Consider the following 21,797-nt stretch of genomic DNA (forward strand, 5'->3'; position numbering starts at 1 on the left):
CATGATATATTGATTCGATGAGATTAACAATGACTAATATAATAGTTTTGTGATAATTATGCTGTGAAGTTATCTTTAGTATTAATGGAATTTCCCATATGACGATTATTTTATAGCCATTCAAGTACATTTTTTTCTATTGGCTTACAAATATAGCAACATATTGATTTTTTTTTCTATTTTTAACATGTTAAGACTTATATATTTGTATTAACTATTTTGAGAACTATAAATAACCGTTGCCACCGATTGAGACTACGTGATCACTAATGCCCTATTTATAATTTTTTTTTTTTTGCATGTAATGTCGTCAAGTTGCTTCATACTTCAATCGTATGAATAATCGGCAGCGTGAAGCTCAGAGCTAAGATTCAGTTAACTTCAACTTTCAATAAAGCAAACACGCGCACGCGCACGCACGCACGCACGCACACACACACACACACACACACACACACACACACACACACACACACACACACATTCTACTCTATGCATCAAGTACATTTTCCTTTGTCATAAACAATCCATACACACATACACGTCGGCCTCAGTATTTCTTCCTGTAACAACGTCAAAACCGCTAATTTTTTAGACGTTACCCTGGACTTACAAAACCAAACCTTCTACCCATATCACAAAGCTGGAGAAAACCTCCACTACGTGAACTTCTCCCACAACGCCCCTCCGTCCTAAAGTCTATTGTAGAAAGCGTCTCCTACCGGATCTCCTCAGTATCTGCTAATCAAGATTTATTCGATCAATATGCTGAATACTACAACTGTGTCCTACAATGTGCCGGTCCTTTGCTATTCCAATATTTGGATGGGTGGGGGAGGGGGTTCAGGTCCATCATATGATGGTTGGGTACTGTTTTTTGCTCTGGGTTTAGTCTAGAGAGGGATGTCCCACATGGGGATGTATTCAGTTGAATGTTTATATCACAGGGTTCACTACGTTGTAAGCATTTGGGGGCTAGGACTCCCTTCTGAGTCTGCCTCCTATCCTCTCGCTCTCTCTCCGCCACACTTCATGGTGTTGTTGTTGGTGTTGGCACTCCGTCGCTTACGACGTTGAGGGTTCCAGTTGATCCGATCAACAGAACAGCCTTGCTCGTGAAATTAACGTGCAAGTGGCTGAGCACTCCACAGACACGTGTACCCTTAACGTAGTTCTCGGGGATATGCAGCGTGACACAGACTGTGACAAGGCTGACCCTTTGAATTACAGGTACAACAGAAACAGGAAGTAAGAGTGGGAGAAAGTTGTGGTGAAATAGTACAGCAGGGTTCGCCACCATCCCCTGCCGGAACCACGTGGAGCTTTAGGTGTTTTCGCTCAATAAACACTCACAACGCCCGGTCTGGGAATCGAAACCGCGATCCTATGACTGCGAGTCCGCTGCCCTAACTACTGGGCCATTGCGCCTCCCTTCATGGTGTAAGATGCCTTTATAGAATTTCAAGTCGAATTATTTTTTTATGTCAAGGTCGAATACATACATATAAACATACGCGTTGGCACGTATGCTATTTCAATCATAAAGATGAAAGGGTTTTCTCATGACGGAAATTTGATGGCTTCAGTAGATTATATCGACCCAAATATTCAACTGGTATTGAGACAGTTCTTGTTAAATAACCAGTAAAACATGTATTTATAAATTCAAACTGGCTTTGTTAGTATTCATTTGCTCTACCATAGCTGTACTTTTTTTTTATTGTTTCTTTATTGGGAAAATCATCTACGGACAATTATCCGAGAGAAATTAGCAAGGAAGGACTATCCAGGAAGCACTATTGTACAAGTGATGGGACAGAAGAAAGATATTCAGGGTCAACTGTCTTAAAACGACTGCGTGTAGTTCGGGTGATCGTTGTGACGCTTGGTTTAAACATTAATGTTCTTGTTTATTGCAGCTGCCAACCACCACTCCTGATACAGTGTGCATCCAACCATGTGAAGGTGACGACGGAGCGGTAAGTAAAGAGAACACAATATCTATTGAATATACGGATCTTTTTTAAAACGGGGGCCACATTTTTCATTAACGAAACACTTTGAAACTTGGAACACTGGTAGAATGTGTCATATAAAACATCTTTTTCTCTTAGTCTTCTTTAAAAAAAAAAGAAATCCATAAGTTATTCCATGTTAAAGTTGTCGTAGTTCTGTAATTTCAACCAATCACTGACGTTCATTCAGCCGATATACATTAAGTGCCGACTACATAAACAAACGATTCTGAAACAATTCTATCGGTGATAGCGTTAGGGTTAGGGTTAGGGTTAGGGTAAAACAGCAAATTTAAAAAGAAAAAAGCAAAACGAAGCTATGGAAATTAAATACGCTTTACATCGCTTAATCAGCCAAAGGAGTAAATGTAAACAACTGAATACTTGTCAGTGATTGGTTGAAATTATCGAAATAAGACAATTTTTTACATGAAATAAATTCGAATACAAAAATATTTTTCTGTTCTATAACACAAAATAGATAAGTATACGAAGTTTGAAAGTCTTTCGGTACCAAAAACACTACGTAAAACATTAATGAAAAATGTGGCCCCCGTTTTAAAAAAGATCCGAATATACACTCTCACGACAAAACTCACACTTACTCATTCTATCACTACATATATCTAACTGTTTTTGTTTCGGCCTATCTATCTCTCTTCAGCTATCTATGGACTTATATGTCGGCCTGCATATTTACCGATCTACGTACATGACTCTGTGTTCCCTACATACAATACTTACATACATATACGTATATAAGGTCAAGACCCCTTCGATAATGAATGACTATGGGATTCACCTAGGAAGTTACCCTCCGAGGCACAAGTCCTGGCAAGGTTGTTTATGGAAGACCTGCAGTCGCCCATGCATACCAGCTCCTCCCCCCTCTCCACGTCACTGATGTTATCCAAGGGAAAGGCAAAGGGGCCGATACAGTTTGGCACCAGTGATGTCGCAACTCATTTCTACAGCTGAGTGAACTGAGCTGGAACGATGTAAAATAGTGTCTTGCTCAAGAACGCAACACACAGCCCGGTCCGGGAATCGAACCCGCTACCTCATGAGTGTGAGCCTGACGCTCTAACCACTGAGTCATGCGCCTTTACACATTCAATACAAATTCAGATCTAAGAGTATATTTGCTGACCTAAAAAAAATCCAAGTTTGTGGTAAGTCATGGTTGAAGTGTTTTAAGAATCGCTCTGAACCGCATCCCTTACGAGTAACAGAACCCGAAACCCCCAGCAAAGAAGTTGCAGCTTCTTTTCCAGCTTTATCAACAAATAGGCGCAGCGTGGCTGTGTGGTAAGAAGCTTGCTTCCCAATCACATGGTTCCGGGTTCAGTCCCACTGCGTGGTACCTTGGGCAGGTGTCTTCTACTAGAGCCTCAAGCCGACCAAAGCCTTGTGAATGGATTTCATAGACGGAAACTGAAAGAAGCCCCTCATATATATATATATATATATATATATATATATATATATATATATATATATATATATATATATATATATATATATATATATATATATACTCTCTTTTACTCTTTTACTTGTTTTCTTTCAGTCATCTGACTGCGGTCATGCTGGAGCACCGCCTTTAGTCGAATCAAATCGACCTCAGGACTTATTCTTTGTAAGCCTAGTACTTATTCTATTGGTCTCTTTTGCCGAACCGCTAAGTTACGGGGACCTAAACACACCAGCATCAGTTGTCAAGCGATGTTGGGGGGACAAACACAGACACACAAACATATACACACATATATGTATATATATATATATATATATATATATATATATATATATATATATATATATATATATATATATATATATATATACGACGGGCTTCTTTCAGTTTCCGTCTACCAAATCCACTCACAAGGCTTTGGTCGGCCCGAGGCTATAGTAGAAGACACTTGCCCAAGGTGCCACGCAGTGGGACTGAACCCGAGACCATGTGGTTGGTAAGTAAGCTACTTACCACACAGTCACTCCTGCGCCTATAAATATATATATATATATATATATATATATATATATATATATGTATATATTTGCGTATGTTTGTGCTTGTCTCCCCATCCACCATCGCTTGACAACCAATGTTGGTGTGTTTACATCCCCGTAACTTAGCATTTCGACAAAAAGAGACCGATGGAATAAGTACTGGGCTTACAAAGAATTAGTCGTAGGGTTGATTTGTTCGACTAAAGGTGGTGCCCCAGCATGGCCGCAGTCAAATCACTGAAACAAGTAAATGAATAAATGTTACTGATGAACGTGAATATACTCCCTCTCTGTCTTCCCATGTTGCTTCAATTCTTTCTCCGAAAAGATTAAAACCCGAATCGTCAAGATACCCCATACTCAGTTTAATTACACATCACAAGCTTTGCACTGATAACATATTCGTCATACTTGGTTCTTTCTGCGTTCTTTCTGTTAGTTAAATGAATAGAAAGCTGTACGAGTAAAATTACGAATAAGAATTACGCATCTCTGACATTGAAGTTTAAACCTATATTCACTTAACCACCATTGATGTCTTATATTCCTAGCCATTAAGGCGGTGAGCTGGCAGAAACGTTAGAAATGCTTAGCGGTATTCCGTCTGCCGTTACGTTCTGAGTTCAAATTCCGCTGAAGTCGACTTTACCATTCATCCTTTCAGGGTCGATAAATTAAGTACCAGTTACGCACTGGGGTCGATGTAATCGACTTAACCCCTTTGTCTGTCCTTGTTTGTCCCCTCTATGTTTAGCCCCTTGTGGGCAATAGAGAAAAAAGAAACGTTAGCCCGACGGGCGAAATGCTTAGCGGTATTTTGTCTGTCTTTACGTTCTAAGTTCAAATTCCGCCGAGGTCGACTTTGTCTTTCATCGTTTCGGGGTCGATAAATTAAGCACCAGTTGCGTACTGGGATCGATCTAATCGACTGGCACCCTCCCCAAAAACTTGGGGCTTTGTTCTCAGAGTAGAAAAGAATATTCTTAGTCATTGCATTCTTTATTTGAAAGCTTCTTTTTGTGTTTTTTCACACTCACTCGAAACTGAGAATGATATTAAGTTGTCTGTTTTTGTACTTCTAGCCTTGCGGTGTTGACTATCAAGTAACAACATATGTCGGACAGAGCTTGGATGAGAAAATTCATAAACGGTAATATAAAGGAGAGATGACGGTCTCTGCGAACGCTACTTTTCTCTAAATTTCGGTCCACCTTTTATATGTGTGTGCGAATATGAGTGTGTGTTTGTATTTGTGCGTGTGTGTGTATGTATTATGCAAATCTTGGTACCAAACCCTTAATCTGTTAATCATTAATTAACGAAGTTGACATTTTCGTTAACGATTTAACTTTTAAGTTAACTTTAGAAATCATTATCGGACTAATTAACTTCCGTTAACTCGAGTCAACTTGAGTTAACTCCCGTTAACTTCAATTGAATAGAAGTTAACGGATTTTATAGTTTTGGCACTTCTTAAAGGTGTTTTTAGTGGGGTTTTAGAGCAAAAACTGATTTATTCGTTTTTCTTTTTTCTATAATAAAATTTAACGTTAACGGTTTATCGATTACCTTTGTTCCATTTTTAAAGAATTAAATTATTAACGGTTATCGAAATTAACTTTTTGGTTAACAGATTAACGGTTAACGAAATTAACTTTTCGATTAACAGTGCCCACCTTTGGTACTATTTACACTGGTAGATTTGCACTGGAGAACTAATCATAAATCTAGGGTAACCATTACTTCTAAATACACATAGGCCCTTGACCACATCCATAGAAGCCAATTCGGTTGGTTGGTAAAAACTCATTCACCAGCACCCTAGAACGACTGGCCAACTGACGCAGTTTCCTTTCTCTGGTTTCTTCATTACTTCTACTAGAAAACCCCACATCTCTCTGATGTAGCTGATTGTTCGCTACCTCCTCCTAGATCCTATATAATTCTTCTCGTGTTATTCTAGCTTTATCTCACCTACCCTGCATTCCTTCAATGTCTACGTTTTTTCTTTCTTTTTTTTCTTTACCCTGCCGTAGTCAACCTATTGATCCACCTGAATACCGACTGTATTGATCTAACTAGCCTCAGAGGTCCCGCAACATCTTAGATGCTGTTTCCCTTCAAACTAAGACGGAAAGAAAAAAAAAAGTAGGATAACACTCTGAATGAATGGTATTATTTCATTGAAGAAACTTTTATATTGTATTGTCTGATTAAAATTTCAATAATTTAAAAATATCTTCGTGAACAGAAATTCTGTATCGATGTCCATTCGGAAACTGACTTATCTCGAGGAACGTAAAGAACCTCAACCGCATGGAGAAATAAGCAAGGAATTCAAGTTTACCTCTGGAGCCATGAAGCTAGAATGCTCACTTGATAAAGCGGTGAGTGCTCTTGTTAAAGTTATTTCCGTTTACAAGCTTGAAATTGTTTTAAATATACGTCTATTGCACGTTACTTCATTTTACTTAAAGAGAAAAATAAAACACGCACACAAAAAATTAATTGGAGTTGATTTCTAATAAACAAAAGTTGATTGATGGAATTTAAGAGATCAAAAGGGGTACCGCGAAATATACACACGTATGTGGTATCATGATTGATCATTTAGAGTCAAAAAAATATTTTTGATACTATTTTAACAATAAATGTTATTGCCATCTTATATTTTGTATTGTTGACTATTACATTTTTCCATTCTCATCTATTTTGTTTATTACATCAACATTGGGACATGGTTTTCTTACACAGATGTTATCATCCAGGGACAAAGTTTTGTTATATTGATGTTGAATCAAAAAACAACTGTCATAGATTTTTTAAAAGGGGTTCCGTGGATTTCTGAAAGGCTTGGCGGCGGAAGTAAAGGACATGGACCCGCATCCCATTTCGGTTAATTTAATTTTTTTAATAATTTTTTTTTTCGTTTTTTCTTTTTTTCTACAGAAACCCACTTTTTCGACTGCGGAGATTCCGAATATGCAAAAAAAAAAAAAAAAAAAAAAAAAAGGGGTGGGGGTAAAATTTTGAAATACCGATTTTTAATTTTTTTTTTAAAAGATTCGGAATCTCTGCAGTCGAAAACGTGGGTTTCTGTAGCAAAAAAAAAAAATAACCGAAAGGGGGTGCGTTCCATGTCCTTTACCTCCGCCGGCTTGGCAAGGGTGTCTGGAGGCAGAAAAGGATCATCAGTGCAACCTTGGCTAAATTTTTTTAAATAGCTAACCGTTCTCTCCTCGTCATTTTCCAGCCCTCATCACTCGCGCGCGCGCGCAAAACGACAGCTGACAATAGAGAAAGATACAACTCTATGGCCACTTTGATGTGTTCAATGTGTTTCCTTTATTTTTGCAGAAATATTACTCTGGCGAAACTATAAACATAAACGTGTGTGTAGACAACCCAACATCGAAAAAAGCGAAGAAAATCAGGCTTCAGGGTAAGCAGTTTGTGATGTGTGTGTATGTGTGTGTTATCTTCTTCTTCTTCTTCTTCTTACGTATGCATGTGCGTATGTCTCTTCTTTTTTTTTCTAACAAAGCTACAAGGCTTCATCTTTGGGATGTAGTTAACACAGACAAATTCACATTTGGAACTTAAGAAAAGTCTTGCATATTTTTACTGTTCTACTCACAGATTGCACTTGTAATGCACGAATTAGCCATGTATGTATGTATGTATGTATGCAGTGGCAGACTGGCCAGGTTGCCAACTTGTTCGATGGCAAGTGGGCCCCTGCGCCATTAGAATCCATATATGGGGGCCCATGTTAGTATCTAAGGGGCCCATCCTCTCAAGTGTGAGAATTTTTTATTCACTCCTGGAAGAACGCATTAACTACTTCAGCCTGGCTGTGTTTGTAGACAGTTGAAAAGAATACTTTTAACAAACAAAAAAGATTAAATAATAATATTGTAGCTGCAAGTGGGCCCCCTTGTAGTTGCGGGTGGGCCCCCTTGTAGTTGCGGGTGGGCCCCCTTGTAGTTGCGGGTGGGCCCCCTTGTAGTTGCGGGTGGGCCCCCTTGTAGTTGCGGGTGGGCCCCCTTAGTCTCCTGACAACCAATATTTTTAGACCAAGTCTGCCACTGTATGTATGTATATTTATATACACATGTTTCTATCCCACAGTTCTGCAATATGCGGATATCTGCCTCTACGAAACTGTCCAGTACAAAAACATTGTTGCCGAAGTTGAAACGGAGTAAGTTTCTTTTTCATTTGTTGTGACAATTATTATGTCTTATATTCTTAATTTTATCCTCGTGTGGTAATGAAAGATGAAATTGTCATCCAATATTTGCTGTGTGTATGTATCTATGTATGAAGATTTCTTTGGATTTATGTATTTACTGTCTCTTTCACTTCCTTTGTGTCCCTCTTCTCTCCCGCTTTTGATTTAACAATGTGTATATGTATCTATGTATCTACTTGCGATGTGATAAACATTTGAAATCACAAAACGAACGCCATCACTACTCACTGTCTCTTTCACTCTCTTTCTTTCTGTCTCATTTTTTCTCTCACTCTCACTCTCACACTCTCTCTCTCTCTCTCTCTCTCTCTCTCTCTCTCTTACTTCCTCTCTGTCCTCCTCTCTCTCACTTTGCTACTTCTTTGAAGTAAGTGTGACTCACACAACCAGTACATACAAAAACAAAAAGTTAGCGTATTAATATTATTGATGATAAATAGAGAAATTATGCAATCATGTGTTTTACGTCATCGATTTATGTTGGCCACTGTGATCTCCCTTGGCTAAAAATCTGAAGTTGTAATTATCATTGATTGATGTAGTTTTTTTTTCTTTTTATCTCATTGCATAATTATTTCTACCTAACTCTTTAACGGTATCATCTATGATCTATGTCAATATTTACTTTAATCCATCAGAGAAGGATTTCCTATAGAATCTAATACATCTGGTTTCTGTAAAGTCTACAAAATCCGCCCAATTCTTGATGCCGCTAAACGTCGTGCTGGCCTTGCCTTGAACGGCAGGGTGAAGTACGAAGATACTGCTTTGGCAGCCTCGACTGAGTAAGTATTGAAATTCCTTGTGGTTACCAGTGTTGACCTTTTTATATATATATATTTAACGGGTCTCTCAATGGTCTGTAATGTATTTTAGAATATTGATAACAGTGTATTTATAAAACCTTCATGTAGTTTCCGTATTTTCATATTCGTCCAAAACGTTATCTTTGATTGCTATATTAATTCAAACCTTTTCACTTCGGAGGTGCAGATTTAACGACCAAACTTCCACAAATATCTCAAATAACATTACCAGATGATTTGGCACATGCCAATTCCTAAATTCCATAGAATTAAGTGTTCAGTCCAAATAAACAAAGAAACGAGTTCGAACTTAACTCAGTAACGTCTACACTGTTCGACCTGCTTGCAAAGATACTTAAATCTATCTTAAATCACACCCGACCTCTATTTTTTCATAAAGACGTAATTTATTCTTAGATGCATTTTACTGGAAAATAGGATGATGTGGTCTCAGTTAGAACCCCTTCCATTCATAAACTACTGCAATTTTAGTTGACCAGGAGCTAAACAATAACTATAAAACACTTGTGGTGAGACTAATTTCAAGATATGTCATTCAGTTTTTGATAGGAGTAAAGAATGAAGTTCGTAGCAATGTCTTATGACAAAATAGATCTTGAGTGACACGAACAGACTGAAGCAAACTCGTTCACTAAGATTTAAGGGTTGATGACATAAAATTCGTTCCTTTCTTGTGATCTCAACTCCTATGGGGACATTGTGAAGATATTGTGTCTTGTGCATTTTAAACCTGGTGAAACGCCTTTCCTCTTTAGATCTGCATGTAACCAATTTCTTTGAGAGAGAAAGAGGGAAGAGAAAAACGAAGAGAAGAATCGACTCCAGTACTTGGCAGGTACTTTATGTATCGACCTGAAAGAATGAAAGGAAAAGTTGAAAGCTGTAAGATTTGAACACAGAGTGTAGGAACTCGGAATGAATATCGCTAGACATTGCATCCGACGCTCAACACCTGGCGTAGAATTAGTGAGTTATGAGAAGCTGACTCCACTGTAAAAACAATAGATTATACAGGGAGATGAAAATGCTTGGTAGGGGATTTATAGTTAAAGCTTTTGTTTATCAATGGTGAGCCAAAACCCTCAGGACAAACTTAATGGACGTCTCATCAGCTTTAACTATCTTCTAGATTTTAATTGTTAATTTGCACATATTATATGCATCAAGGTAATGTGTGCATTTATTGTTATTAAATAGTTGGGTATAATCTGAGGGAGAATCGGCTGTAATTTCTAACAAGCAGTAATCTACTTCTACTAGAGTGTCTCTTCCGCGCCATCTTGTTGGTTAATTTTCACTCGTAGTTATATATAATGGGACTCTTGTTGTAGCATATATTTTATGACTTTCTTTTCCGCCCATATTTTCGCAGAATGGCTGGCAAAGTTAACAAAGAAAATCTTGGAATAATTGTAAACTATAAAATTAAAATTAAAATGACGCTTGGATTCGGTTCAGGGTAAGTTTTTGCATTTATTTTTCTTATTACCGTTTTTGCTTGTTTTTGTTTTTGATTTTTGATTTTTAGGGAATAAGATACACACTTGGAATGGTGAATCTCGAAGAAGCCTTCTTCTTTTACTGCTCAAAGGAGTTTTAAGATAATATTTACATGCTATCATTTATAGCTTTATCTGCTTCAAGATTCACCATTCCAGAAAAGAATTATTCCACGTTCTCGAAATTTCTAAAATTTTTAAAGTAGACAGAGAAATCAGAAATAGTACTTTAGCCCATTGGCAGAACGCCTGTCATGTTTACTGGTACTGTGGGTTCGTGTCTCACATATGGCCTTCGACCTTTTCTATCCAAAGAGTTTTTCACCCAATATCTAAGTTCTATTATTTATAGCTTTATCTGCTTCGAGATTCCCCATTCAAAAAAGAATTATTTCTCCAGTTTTTATTTTTTAATTTTGTTTTTCAGTGATATGGTTTTGGAAGTCCCATTCAAGTTAGCCCCAAATAGACTGAAGGGAAACTTTTTGAAGCCTGAAGAGAGAGCCAGTGAAGAGTAAGTTTAAAATCTTTACGTTTATGTTCATCGTCTTAATTTAAACCGTGATGGTTGAAACATTCAGCATTGAAAAGGTTTATGACTTTTGAGACGTCTGAATGTCGAATGATGCAATGTTAAAGCAATTCCTTCAGAATACATATGCATTATGTGTGCATGTGTGTGCATATGTGTAATGAATAGCTGTGTGCTAAGTAGCTTGCTTACCAGCCACATGGTTCCGGGTTCAGTCCTACCGCATGATACCTTGGGTAAGTGTCTTCTACTATAGCCTCGGGCCGACCAAAGCCTTGAGAGTGGATTTGGTAGACGGAAACTGAAAGAAGCCCGTCGTATATATGTATATATATATATATATATATATATATATATATATATATATATATATATATATATATATATGTATGTATGTGTATATGTTTGTGTGTCTGTGTTTGTGCCCCACCATCGCTTGACAACCGATGCTGGTGTGTTTACGTCCCCGTAACTTAGCGGTTCGGCAAGAGAGACCGATAGAATAAGTACTAGGCTTCCAAAGAATAAGTCCTGTGGTCGATTTGCTCGACTAAAAGGTGGTGCTCCAGCATGGCCGCAGTCAAATGACTGAAACAAGTAAAAGAATAAAATAATGTGTTTATGTGTGTGTGTGTGTGTGTGTGTGTGTGCGTGCACATATATGAGTGTGTGTTTGTGTATGTGTGTGCGCGTGCGCGCCTACCCTTATATCATGTGTATACATATGTATGTGCACGAGTGTTTGTATATGTATTGTATGTGTGCGTATATATGTATATGTATGTATATGTTTTTATGTGTATATATATATATGCGCGGGGTGGGGGTGGGGGTGGGGGTGGGGTGTTTGTTAATTCAAAGAAGAAACAATAAAAAAAAAACGAACGTGAAGGTGTGCACAAGCAATATATTAATTTGACACGCGGGGAAAGGAGAGAGTTGTTAACAATTTGAGCATTGCTCTTCGTCGGAAACAGGAAAGTCCAAAGAGAAATACATACATACCTACATACATATTATATTTTACTTACTTTTATTTCTATTTTTATGTATAAATATGATATATCACATCTGATATATCACCGTGTTTTAGTCTCTCTCTCTCTCTCTCTTTCTCTGTCTCTCTCTACATCTGTTTCTACCAATGGTCAACTCGCTACAACGGCGTTCATAAGAATGTCACACACCAGCTGCTTTTCCCCCCTCTCTTTCACTCCTTTGTCTCTTCCCCTCACTCCTTTGTCTCTTCCCCTCACTCCTTTGTCTCTTCCCCTCACTCCTTTGTCTCTTCCCCTCACTCCTTTCCTTCCTCTTCCTCATTTGACTTCTTTCTTCCACCCCTACCCCCACTGTCTATTATCGCCATCATTATTTCTTCTCTTTTCCTTTCCTCTTTCTTTCTTACACTTCCAAATTTATATGTATATACGTGCAACATAGATGTATATACACGAATATGTACAGTAACCCCTCAACTATCGCGGGTGTTACCTTCCACCCCACCCCCACACACCCAATAGGTGAAAATCCGCGAAGTAGAAACAGTACTGTACTGTATATATATATATATATATATATATATATATATATATATATTTATTATTTTTTAAATTTGTATATATTTATTTTATTATAAATGCGAAACAACACTACGGAGGAATCGACGTAAGTTTAAATAATAAACCGCGATAAGTGAACCGCGATAGGCGAACCGCGATGTGGCGAGGGATTACCATATATGTATTTGTACGCTTTTGTACTTGTATATGTGTATTCTATGTGCATATAATATACATGCTCTGTATGTGCAGATGTGTCTATGCGTGTGTGTCTATAGTGTTATGTGTGTATTTATATATATGTATCTGAACGGGTATGTAAGTAAATAGGCTTACATATGTCCTTATTCGTGCATATATATTTCCATACCGTAAATTCATTGGCGTAACTTTCCATTTATTTTTAATCTTATCTTTTAACACTCGACACGCTATCCTAATCTTTCAATCTCATTATTAATCATTAACTATTTATTTTGGGGCATTCCCACCCATTCCACACAAGGTTGTTCGATCTTGTCATAATTATCATTATTATTATTATTATTATTATTATTATTATTATTATTATTATTATTATTATTATTATTATACTTTACTGTTAATTTTCACATTCTTCTACCACCCAACTTGTAACGAAAATTACACAGTTCTGCTTTGAAAAGCCACAACCCAATCAAATTTAAATGCTTGTTCATAACAATATATTACATGTACAATCACGATTTTAATTCAAGATTCATCACAGTTGTCCAACGAACGGCAATGTGAAACTCTGAGTAATGGTTCTGTGATAATTTTGCAACTTTCATATATATATATATATATATATATATATATATATATATATATATATATATATATATAAACATATATATATACATAATTATGATAATAATATTAGGGATAAAAATCCAAAATTTACAGGGAAAAATTCAATTTAATTTAATTTATCAAAATTAAAATTAAATTTCACAATATATAATATATAAATATATAATTTAGAGGAAAAACCCCCACAATTATTTAATTCATCCATGAAAATCCACAGTCACATATAGAAAAATTTAATAAGTAAATACACTAAAAAGACATGATAAAAAACAAAAAAGTACAAAGTAATGAATATTATTTTATTATTATTTTATTATTTTAATATTTATTACTTTGTACTTTTGGGATTTTTATTATAGGTCTTTTTAGTGTATTTACTCATTAAATTATTCTATGTGATTGTGGATTTTCATGAATGAATTAAATAATTGAGTTTTTTTCTCTAAATTATATATATATATATATATATATATATATATATAATAATAATAATAACAATAATGAAAAGTAACAACAAAAGAATGAGACCTCAATATTAGAGAAATAGAGGATTATTTATATATGTTATAATTTAGAACAAACAGTAAAAGGTTGTAATCAGAGTACTCGGAGTTTCAAATATCGGAACGAAGAGCTATGATACATTTTCGTCGGCTATTAATGGCAACAGAATATGGTTGCGTGTATTTTTTATGTTTTTTTTTTCTTTTTTCTACCTATTAGAGTAACTTCTCTTTTATTCAACAGTTTTTCATAGTAGCTGACGAGAATGTATCGTAGCTCTTCGCTCCGACATTCGAAACTCCGAGTACTATAATGACAATCTTTTACTGTTTGTTCTAAATTATAACACACACACACACACGCACACACACACACACACACACACACATACACACACACACACATATATATACAGCAAATAAGAAAGTGGAGAGGATATAAAATCGACAGACACCAGCTAGCAAACATTCCAGTATGTCTATTTATTCAAATGTATTGGATGAATCCACACATATGTATGAGTGGTACAGATTATCATGTATGCATCTATTTATCCATATATATATATATATATATATATATATGTAAGAAGGGATGACCATTAAGTGGTTCCCTGGAGAACATTCTTTTCTTTTGTGATTTGACCGTTGATGGTTAATTTCTAGCATAAAGGATGTCCACTTAGTGGTCATCCCTTTTCACATGTATGTGATATAATTTTTCTGAATTGTCAGAATTTTCTTTATGCTAGGTCACTGGTTTTGAATCGGTGTTAATTAAATTAATATCCAATTTATCACCCTTATTATTATATATATATATATATCTATATATATATATATATATACATACATACATATACATACATACATACATCATGGCACACCATCAGTTACGACGTCGAGGGTTCCGGTTGATCTGATCAACGGAACAGCCTGCTTGTGAAATTAACATGCAAGTGGCTGAGAACTCCACAGACACGTGTACCCTTAACATATTCTCGGGGAGATTCAGTGTGACAGACAGTGTCCTGCCATACCATTCAACCCATCCCAGCATGCAACATGGACATTAGATGATGATGATGATGATGATAAGGATACTGACGATGATATATTTATTTATATATGCTTATGTATTTATTTTCTTCAGTGATAAAGAAGACTACGACTTGGTGATGGAAGAATTCCAGAGAGTTGCTGTGAAAGGATTTGAAAATGAAGTCAGTGGAGGTTTGACTTCGATGGGAGAATAAGAGAAAAGGATTAAAATTAAACAGAAAAACATGAGCATGGCAGTGTTACCAACAATTACATGTGGAGATGTGAAGAGCGGATGGTGGTCACCTGATCTTTTAGACTAACAAAGTGCGGACATTGATTTTTTTTTTTGTTTTTTTTTTTGTTAATGAGGTGAAGACATTGTTTAACCAATCAGGAAATTGGCCATAGAAAGATAACATTGCATATCTCTCATCAAAAAATATATGATGCTTTCATTTCATTCCACATTCTCTGACAAAAGAGAGCGGATCTATTCTTGTAAAACCGAATTTCATTTTATTTGTCTTTTCGTTATCTTTTGGCTTTTTTCTTTCTTTTTTTTTCTTTCTACTTTTACCATTCCACATGGAAACTGCAATCAGGAATTATTATTATTATGAATTTATGGTTTTATTTTATTTTTCAGTTATATAACTTTATTTTTATGTATTATATAATTTATTGTGAATTATACAAATTGTTATTGTTAATAATATAATTTTTTTATTAAAGATTATATAATCTGCTATTATATAAGATATTGCAAATTATATAAATTGCGATATAAAATTTTTACACCCAGCCATCGTTAATTATATAAGTTATTATGAATTAAATAAATTCTCATGTATTATTGTAATTTGATATAAGAATTATATAAAAAAAAATTAAAAAATAATAAATCCAAGATGGACAGAGAGAAAGCCTGAGAAGTAACAGGCAGAATATTTTCCAGCTAAAAAGTAACTGATAAATAATTAGTATTTATTGAGAAAAATTTTTAAACTGTTTAAATCACTAGAAATAAAATGACAATATGTTGTATTGCATATCTATCCAACCCACTATGCTTGCATGAAAAAAAAATATATATACATATATATTGACAATGACGACGATGGTGATGATGATGATGATGATGTTGATGATGATCCAATGATTTAATCAATCATTTTATGGAGTAGATTGTTTTGTTATTTTTTTCTATTTTTTAAAACGTTAGCTTCATGTATTGTTTACAAAGTATATTGACTTAAAGTGGCCTTGAAGAATTCGTCAGTATTTATATAAAATGAAAAAAAAAAAAAAATGAAAATAAAATCCAAAGAAACTAGTGGTAAATGGTAACTAACTTCACCAAAATTTATTCTCTGAAGTTGGTAAATTTGGAAAAGTTTGTTTGCCATGATATGAAGAAGATTTTAACATTTTTATATGAAATCTTTCAAGCATTTTTCTTTCTCAAACAAGCAACTTGATCTGAAAAATCAGAATTTTCCTCTTGTGTTTCTCCTATTTAAATTTAAGAATTTCAGTAGTGATAGGGTTCTTTTTGTGGGCCTTATCAAATGGAATTTATTTACCAGGAGTATGTGGTGCTAAGAATGCAGTGCTAGGTGATGTGACAAGTCTAAGAAATATACTGTGACTCTTTGAGCCAACCAAACAGTAACAATCATTTGTTACTTTTGTAACAATCATTTCTGTTGAAGTACACTGTCCTTGTTTTAAATAATTTTGAAAATAATGAAGAATTTAGCAAAATAACTCTGTCCTTATCAAGCTGGTGTTTAGAACTTAAATTAACAGGAAATTCTGATGAAAGATTCAAATTTAGATTTCTTTAAAAACAGCAAGTTTGTATCATAGAAGTCTTGAGCAAAGCTACAAACAGCTATATTGTTAGTGTAGAAACAACAAAAGCAGAGTGAATGTAAAAAAAACAAAATATGGAAAAAAATGTTTAAAAAAATTGAAATAAATAAATAAATATATAAAATAAAATCTTAAAAAAAGAATATTAAAAAAAATTATTTAATGAAAAATTTCAAAACCATGATTTGTTTTTTTTTTAAAATTCTCTTTGGCACATTTCCCAATAATAGTGTATGTATGAAATGTTATTTGCACATAGAGTGATTGTTTTAGATTTAGTTACAAGAATTTTTTTTTTTTTTATATATTCCTAAAAAAGAAAACCAAAAATATAAATAAAATGTAAGGGTCTGTCCCAGAGCTGACCAACTTACTTTGAGAGCTAACCCATGGCAGAATGTTGACTAGAAAACTACATATATGTTATATATGTCTGTATAAATAAATATGTATGTATATATAAATATATATGTGTGTGTGTATGTATATATAAATGTTAATAGAATGAGTAGGTATAATATATATATATAAATATATATATATATATATATATATATATATATATATATATATATATATATATATATATATATATATATATATGTATATATATGTATCTGTATATATGTTTGTGTGTGTATGCATACACATATCTGCTTATCTGTGAGTGCCTTTGTGTGTGTGCGCATGAATCTACATACATGTATATGTGTGTGTGTGGTACAAATAACTTTTTGCTATTCATTTTTTTCCTTTTCATGTTAAAGTTAATTAATTTTTTCAATTTGTCATGGACTATTATATTCATTTCTGTTAAACCCCTGGTTATTTCCCTGCCGTTTTTCTTTGTTAATTTCTTATGTCTATGCCAAACCACCCACGACCATTCTTAACTAACATCAGCATTAACCACTTTCGTCAACCAGAAAGACAGAAAGAAGATATTTCTTCCTCATTATTATAATAGTATTAGCAGCAAGCTGGCAGAATCGTTAGCACAACAGGCTAATTGATTAGTGGCATTTTTACATTCTGAGTTCAAATTCCGTGCAGATCGACTTTGCCTATCATTCGACTTGCTCCCTCCCCCAAATATTACTGGCCTTGTGCTGAAATTTGAAACCAATATTTTGTGTAACTAAGGTGACAAGCTCACTGAATCATTAGCATGCCTTGTAAAATCGCTTAGCGATATTTTGTCCATCTTTACAATCTGAGTTCAAATGCTGCCGAGGTCACTTTTCAGCGTTGACAAAATAGGTACCAGTTAAGTACTGGGGTCGATGTAATTGACTTGCCACTAAAATCGCTGGCCTTATGCCAAGATTTGAAGTCAATATTATAATAATAATATTATCACTTCTTTCTTTTATTTATCAAATTGATTCACATAAATTCCACTGATGGGATATCATCCTCCATTCCACTGCTTAGCTTACAAGAAATAACAGCCAAATACCCTTGTTGTGATGCTTGCAACTAAGCATTGCCAGTTAATTTTTAAAATATTTCGAGCTGCTGTTTTTTAAATGCACAACATTTATAGCGGGCGCTCCACCGGTTTCACATGCAACTATGTACACGGGCGAAATATTTTTACCATTAAAAAAGTGCTCAACTATTCCATAAATCATACAACCTTTTGTGTCAGTACACCACCAAGTTTATGAAACAAGGAAGGACATGGTATGTAATGTAATCCTTGCTATGCTATGCTAAATATTTAGTAAATGGACAAAGGTGTGTCCACATGACTCCCTCTTTAGCATTCAAATTATTCTGTGAAATGTAATACTTATCTATTTATATTATTTTGAATTAATCATGCTATATCTTATAGCTTTGAGATTCCAATGATGTGACTATATTTTTAGAATGACATTGCAAGCTAGGTGTGAGATGCTGGATCTAGCTAGTATGAATGTAAAGCAGCTGGAATACTTTGGCTAGATAGGGCTGATTTGAATGTGAAAGGGTTACGAAATTCACTTTGTAACCATAAGGTGCTGAGTTCACGTCCTCTGTGTTGTAGTATATTAAGCATGTGTCTGTTAACGAAGCCTCAGTAAGGCACAAACCTCATAAGTGAAGTTTGATAGGTGGAAACTGTGGGAAGCCTGACAGATGGATTGTACCTATAAGAAGAAAGGGTCAGTCTTGTCTTGTCACATAGCATGTTGTGTTTATTCCAGCTGAGAATTAGAGCAAGGATACTTATGTTTGTGGAATACTCAGCCACTTATATCATGATTGAATGAACAGATTGCGTAGTTCATTGAACCACTCAAAGACTCACTGTTGAAACTAACAAAGATCTCTTTGCTTCCTTGTGTATATTAGATACGCTATACAGAGGAGATAAACACTTTTGTAAATACTTGCTCTACAATATACATGTATTGTGTATATATGTATATACATATATATATATATATACACACACACATACGTATATACACACATTTGCACACACTATACACATATATATTTATAAATATACCAATGAATATATAATGTGTGTTTATATATATATATATGTATATATATATGTATATATATATATATATATATATATATATATATATATATATATATATATATATATATGTATGCATGCATGTGTATATATATATATATATATATATGTACATATATACTATATATATATATATATATATATATATATATATATATAAATATGTACATATATACTATATATATATATATATATATATATATATATACATATATACTATATATATACTATTATGTACTATGTATTCTTGTATATATGTGTGTGTGTGTGTGCGTGTGAATATATATATATATGTGTGTGTGTGTATGTATGTATGTACATATATACTATATAAATACTATTATGTACTATGTATTCCTGTATATATATGTGTGTGTGTGTGTATATACACACGTACATTATATATATTGATATATATATATATATATATATATATATACATACATATATATACATACATACTAAGTGTATACCATATATATTTGTATTATGTATATATAAGAGAACCCCTTTATGGTTGCTCAACAGACTAGAAATAGCAGAAATACCCAAATCTCCCTTAAATTGCACCCTCACTGTCTCTAAAAGAAATGACACATTAGATATCATAGTACTAGTTGCTCTATGTTTAAAAACTTGAAGGGATGGTCATAAATGGAACAATATTCATCATAGGATTACTTTATCAGGGCTGAAGGAAATCATATCAAAAACTAATATATCCCTTTAATTTCGGAATTTTTAGTTTCTTCTTCTTTATGTATTTTACTTTTTTTTCTTTTTTTTTTTTTTTGAAATTTGGTCTCTTTTATTTTCTTCCTTGTTTCAATCATTGAACCACAGCCATGCAGAGTCACCCCAATAAGTAGGATTTTTTTGGTATTTTATCATTGATTTTTTAAAAAATAAATTCATCAAAAGTATGTAGCTGAAATTTAATTAACAATAATTATAAAAATAGAAGAAAACCTCTTTTAGTGTTTTATTAATTGTATCAAAACTTAGGGTAGCGAGCTGGCAGAATCCTTAACACATTGGACAAAAATTCTTTGAGACATTCCATTGGTCTTTACATCTTGTGTTCAAATCCTGCTGAGCTCAGCTTTGTCTTTCGTCCTTTCAGGGTCAATGAAATAGGTACCCGCCATGTACTGGGGGTCAACATAACCAACTAGCCTGGTCCCCTAAAATTTCAGGCCTTCTGCCTATAACAGAAAAAATTAATTACACCACAACTTATACATCCATCCGTTTCTTCCATTTTTCCTCAAAATTTCTTTAAACAAAGTTAAAATATTCATCTATCTTTTCTTCTTCTTCTTTCCTCTTCCATTTAACCCCTTACCTACCAGTGATCTCATATGAGATCACTTAAAAAATTACAAATTTCGTAATTATCTGTCAATATTTACACATATCTAACCTTTTTGCTATATCTACTCGGTATATTTCTCTGATATTCAAATGAGGTTTGCTAATTTTTCACCCAATATCTTGCTTATTTCTATTTAAAATGTTATTTTGATCATTCCAGCATGTTTCTAAGGCTGTTTTATGCTAGAAATCAAAGTTTCATAGAATTATGGGAGGTAATGGGTTAATGTTTCCAATCTCTCTTTTTTTCTCTTTCCTCCCCTTTTCGCTCTCATTAAATATGATTTTTCTCTGTCTTTTCATCAGATTTTAAAAAAAGATATTTTTATATTTTATTAATGACTGGTTTACACAGTTAATCCTCTTTCGACCTTTGGTGATTGGTCGTGTTCCCTACTATCTTCAGTATGAAGGTAAAATAGACATCTGTGTTTTTCCTGGAGGGAAGGTACAGAATTACAGGTGGTACCGGATAGAGAAGAGGTGAAAAATATGATACATGAGAGGGTTTCTAACCTTGACCATTTGTTCTCTCATGATTCCCAATCCTGTTACAGAATCTGAGATGAAGAGTCTGTAACACAGCAATGATATTGTAGTAATAGTACTACTACACTTTGTTGAGTTACACGTCAGTAGAATGGTGCCTATTGAATAGTGTCGTGGTTTAACACTTTGGCATTCAGATTGTTCTATCAAATGAAATATTAATTTATTCAAATTTTTTTAAATTAATCATGCATCATCTCAAAGCTTTGAGATATAAATGATGTGATTGCTTATTTTTAGAATGACATTGTAAGGTACATGACAAAGGCCAGATCTGACTGGCTTGAGCATAAAACAGGTGGTTTAAACCGGTCATATCTGGCCCAGATACTCTACATGTTTTATATTTAACCTGGCGATATCTAGCCTCTCACACCAA

The 21,797-nt window shown here is 34.2% G+C and overlaps 1 protein-coding gene across 2 annotated transcripts in view; it reads left to right on the forward strand.

The window, feature by feature from the left end:
- Positions 1 to 17,032, forward strand: part of LOC106879057 (beta-arrestin-1) — a 63,943-nt gene extending 46,911 nt beyond the window's left edge. For both annotated transcript variants that reach the window (XM_052968136.2, XM_014928485.3), the window contains exons 5-13: positions 1,920 to 1,979; positions 5,114 to 5,181; positions 6,283 to 6,418; positions 7,389 to 7,473; positions 8,163 to 8,235; positions 8,925 to 9,071; positions 10,486 to 10,572; positions 11,040 to 11,126; positions 15,194 to 17,032. In XM_052968136.2, coding sequence (XP_052824096.1) covers positions 1,920 to 1,979; positions 5,114 to 5,181; positions 6,283 to 6,418; positions 7,389 to 7,473; positions 8,163 to 8,235; positions 8,925 to 9,071; positions 10,486 to 10,572; positions 11,040 to 11,126; positions 15,194 to 15,296 — 846 coding nt within the window. In that variant the 3' untranslated portion in view covers positions 15,297 to 17,032. The remainder of the gene's footprint in view (positions 1 to 1,919; positions 1,980 to 5,113; positions 5,182 to 6,282; positions 6,419 to 7,388; positions 7,474 to 8,162; positions 8,236 to 8,924; positions 9,072 to 10,485; positions 10,573 to 11,039; positions 11,127 to 15,193) is intronic.
- The last annotated feature ends 4,765 nt before the right edge of the window (positions 17,033 to 21,797 follow it).

The sequence above is a fragment of the Octopus bimaculoides genome, chromosome 5, assembly GCF_046866305.1.
Source record: "Octopus bimaculoides isolate indiv1 chromosome 5, ASM4686630v1, whole genome shotgun sequence".
In the NCBI taxonomy this organism is placed as follows: Eukaryota; Metazoa; Mollusca; class Cephalopoda; order Octopoda; family Octopodidae; genus Octopus; species Octopus bimaculoides.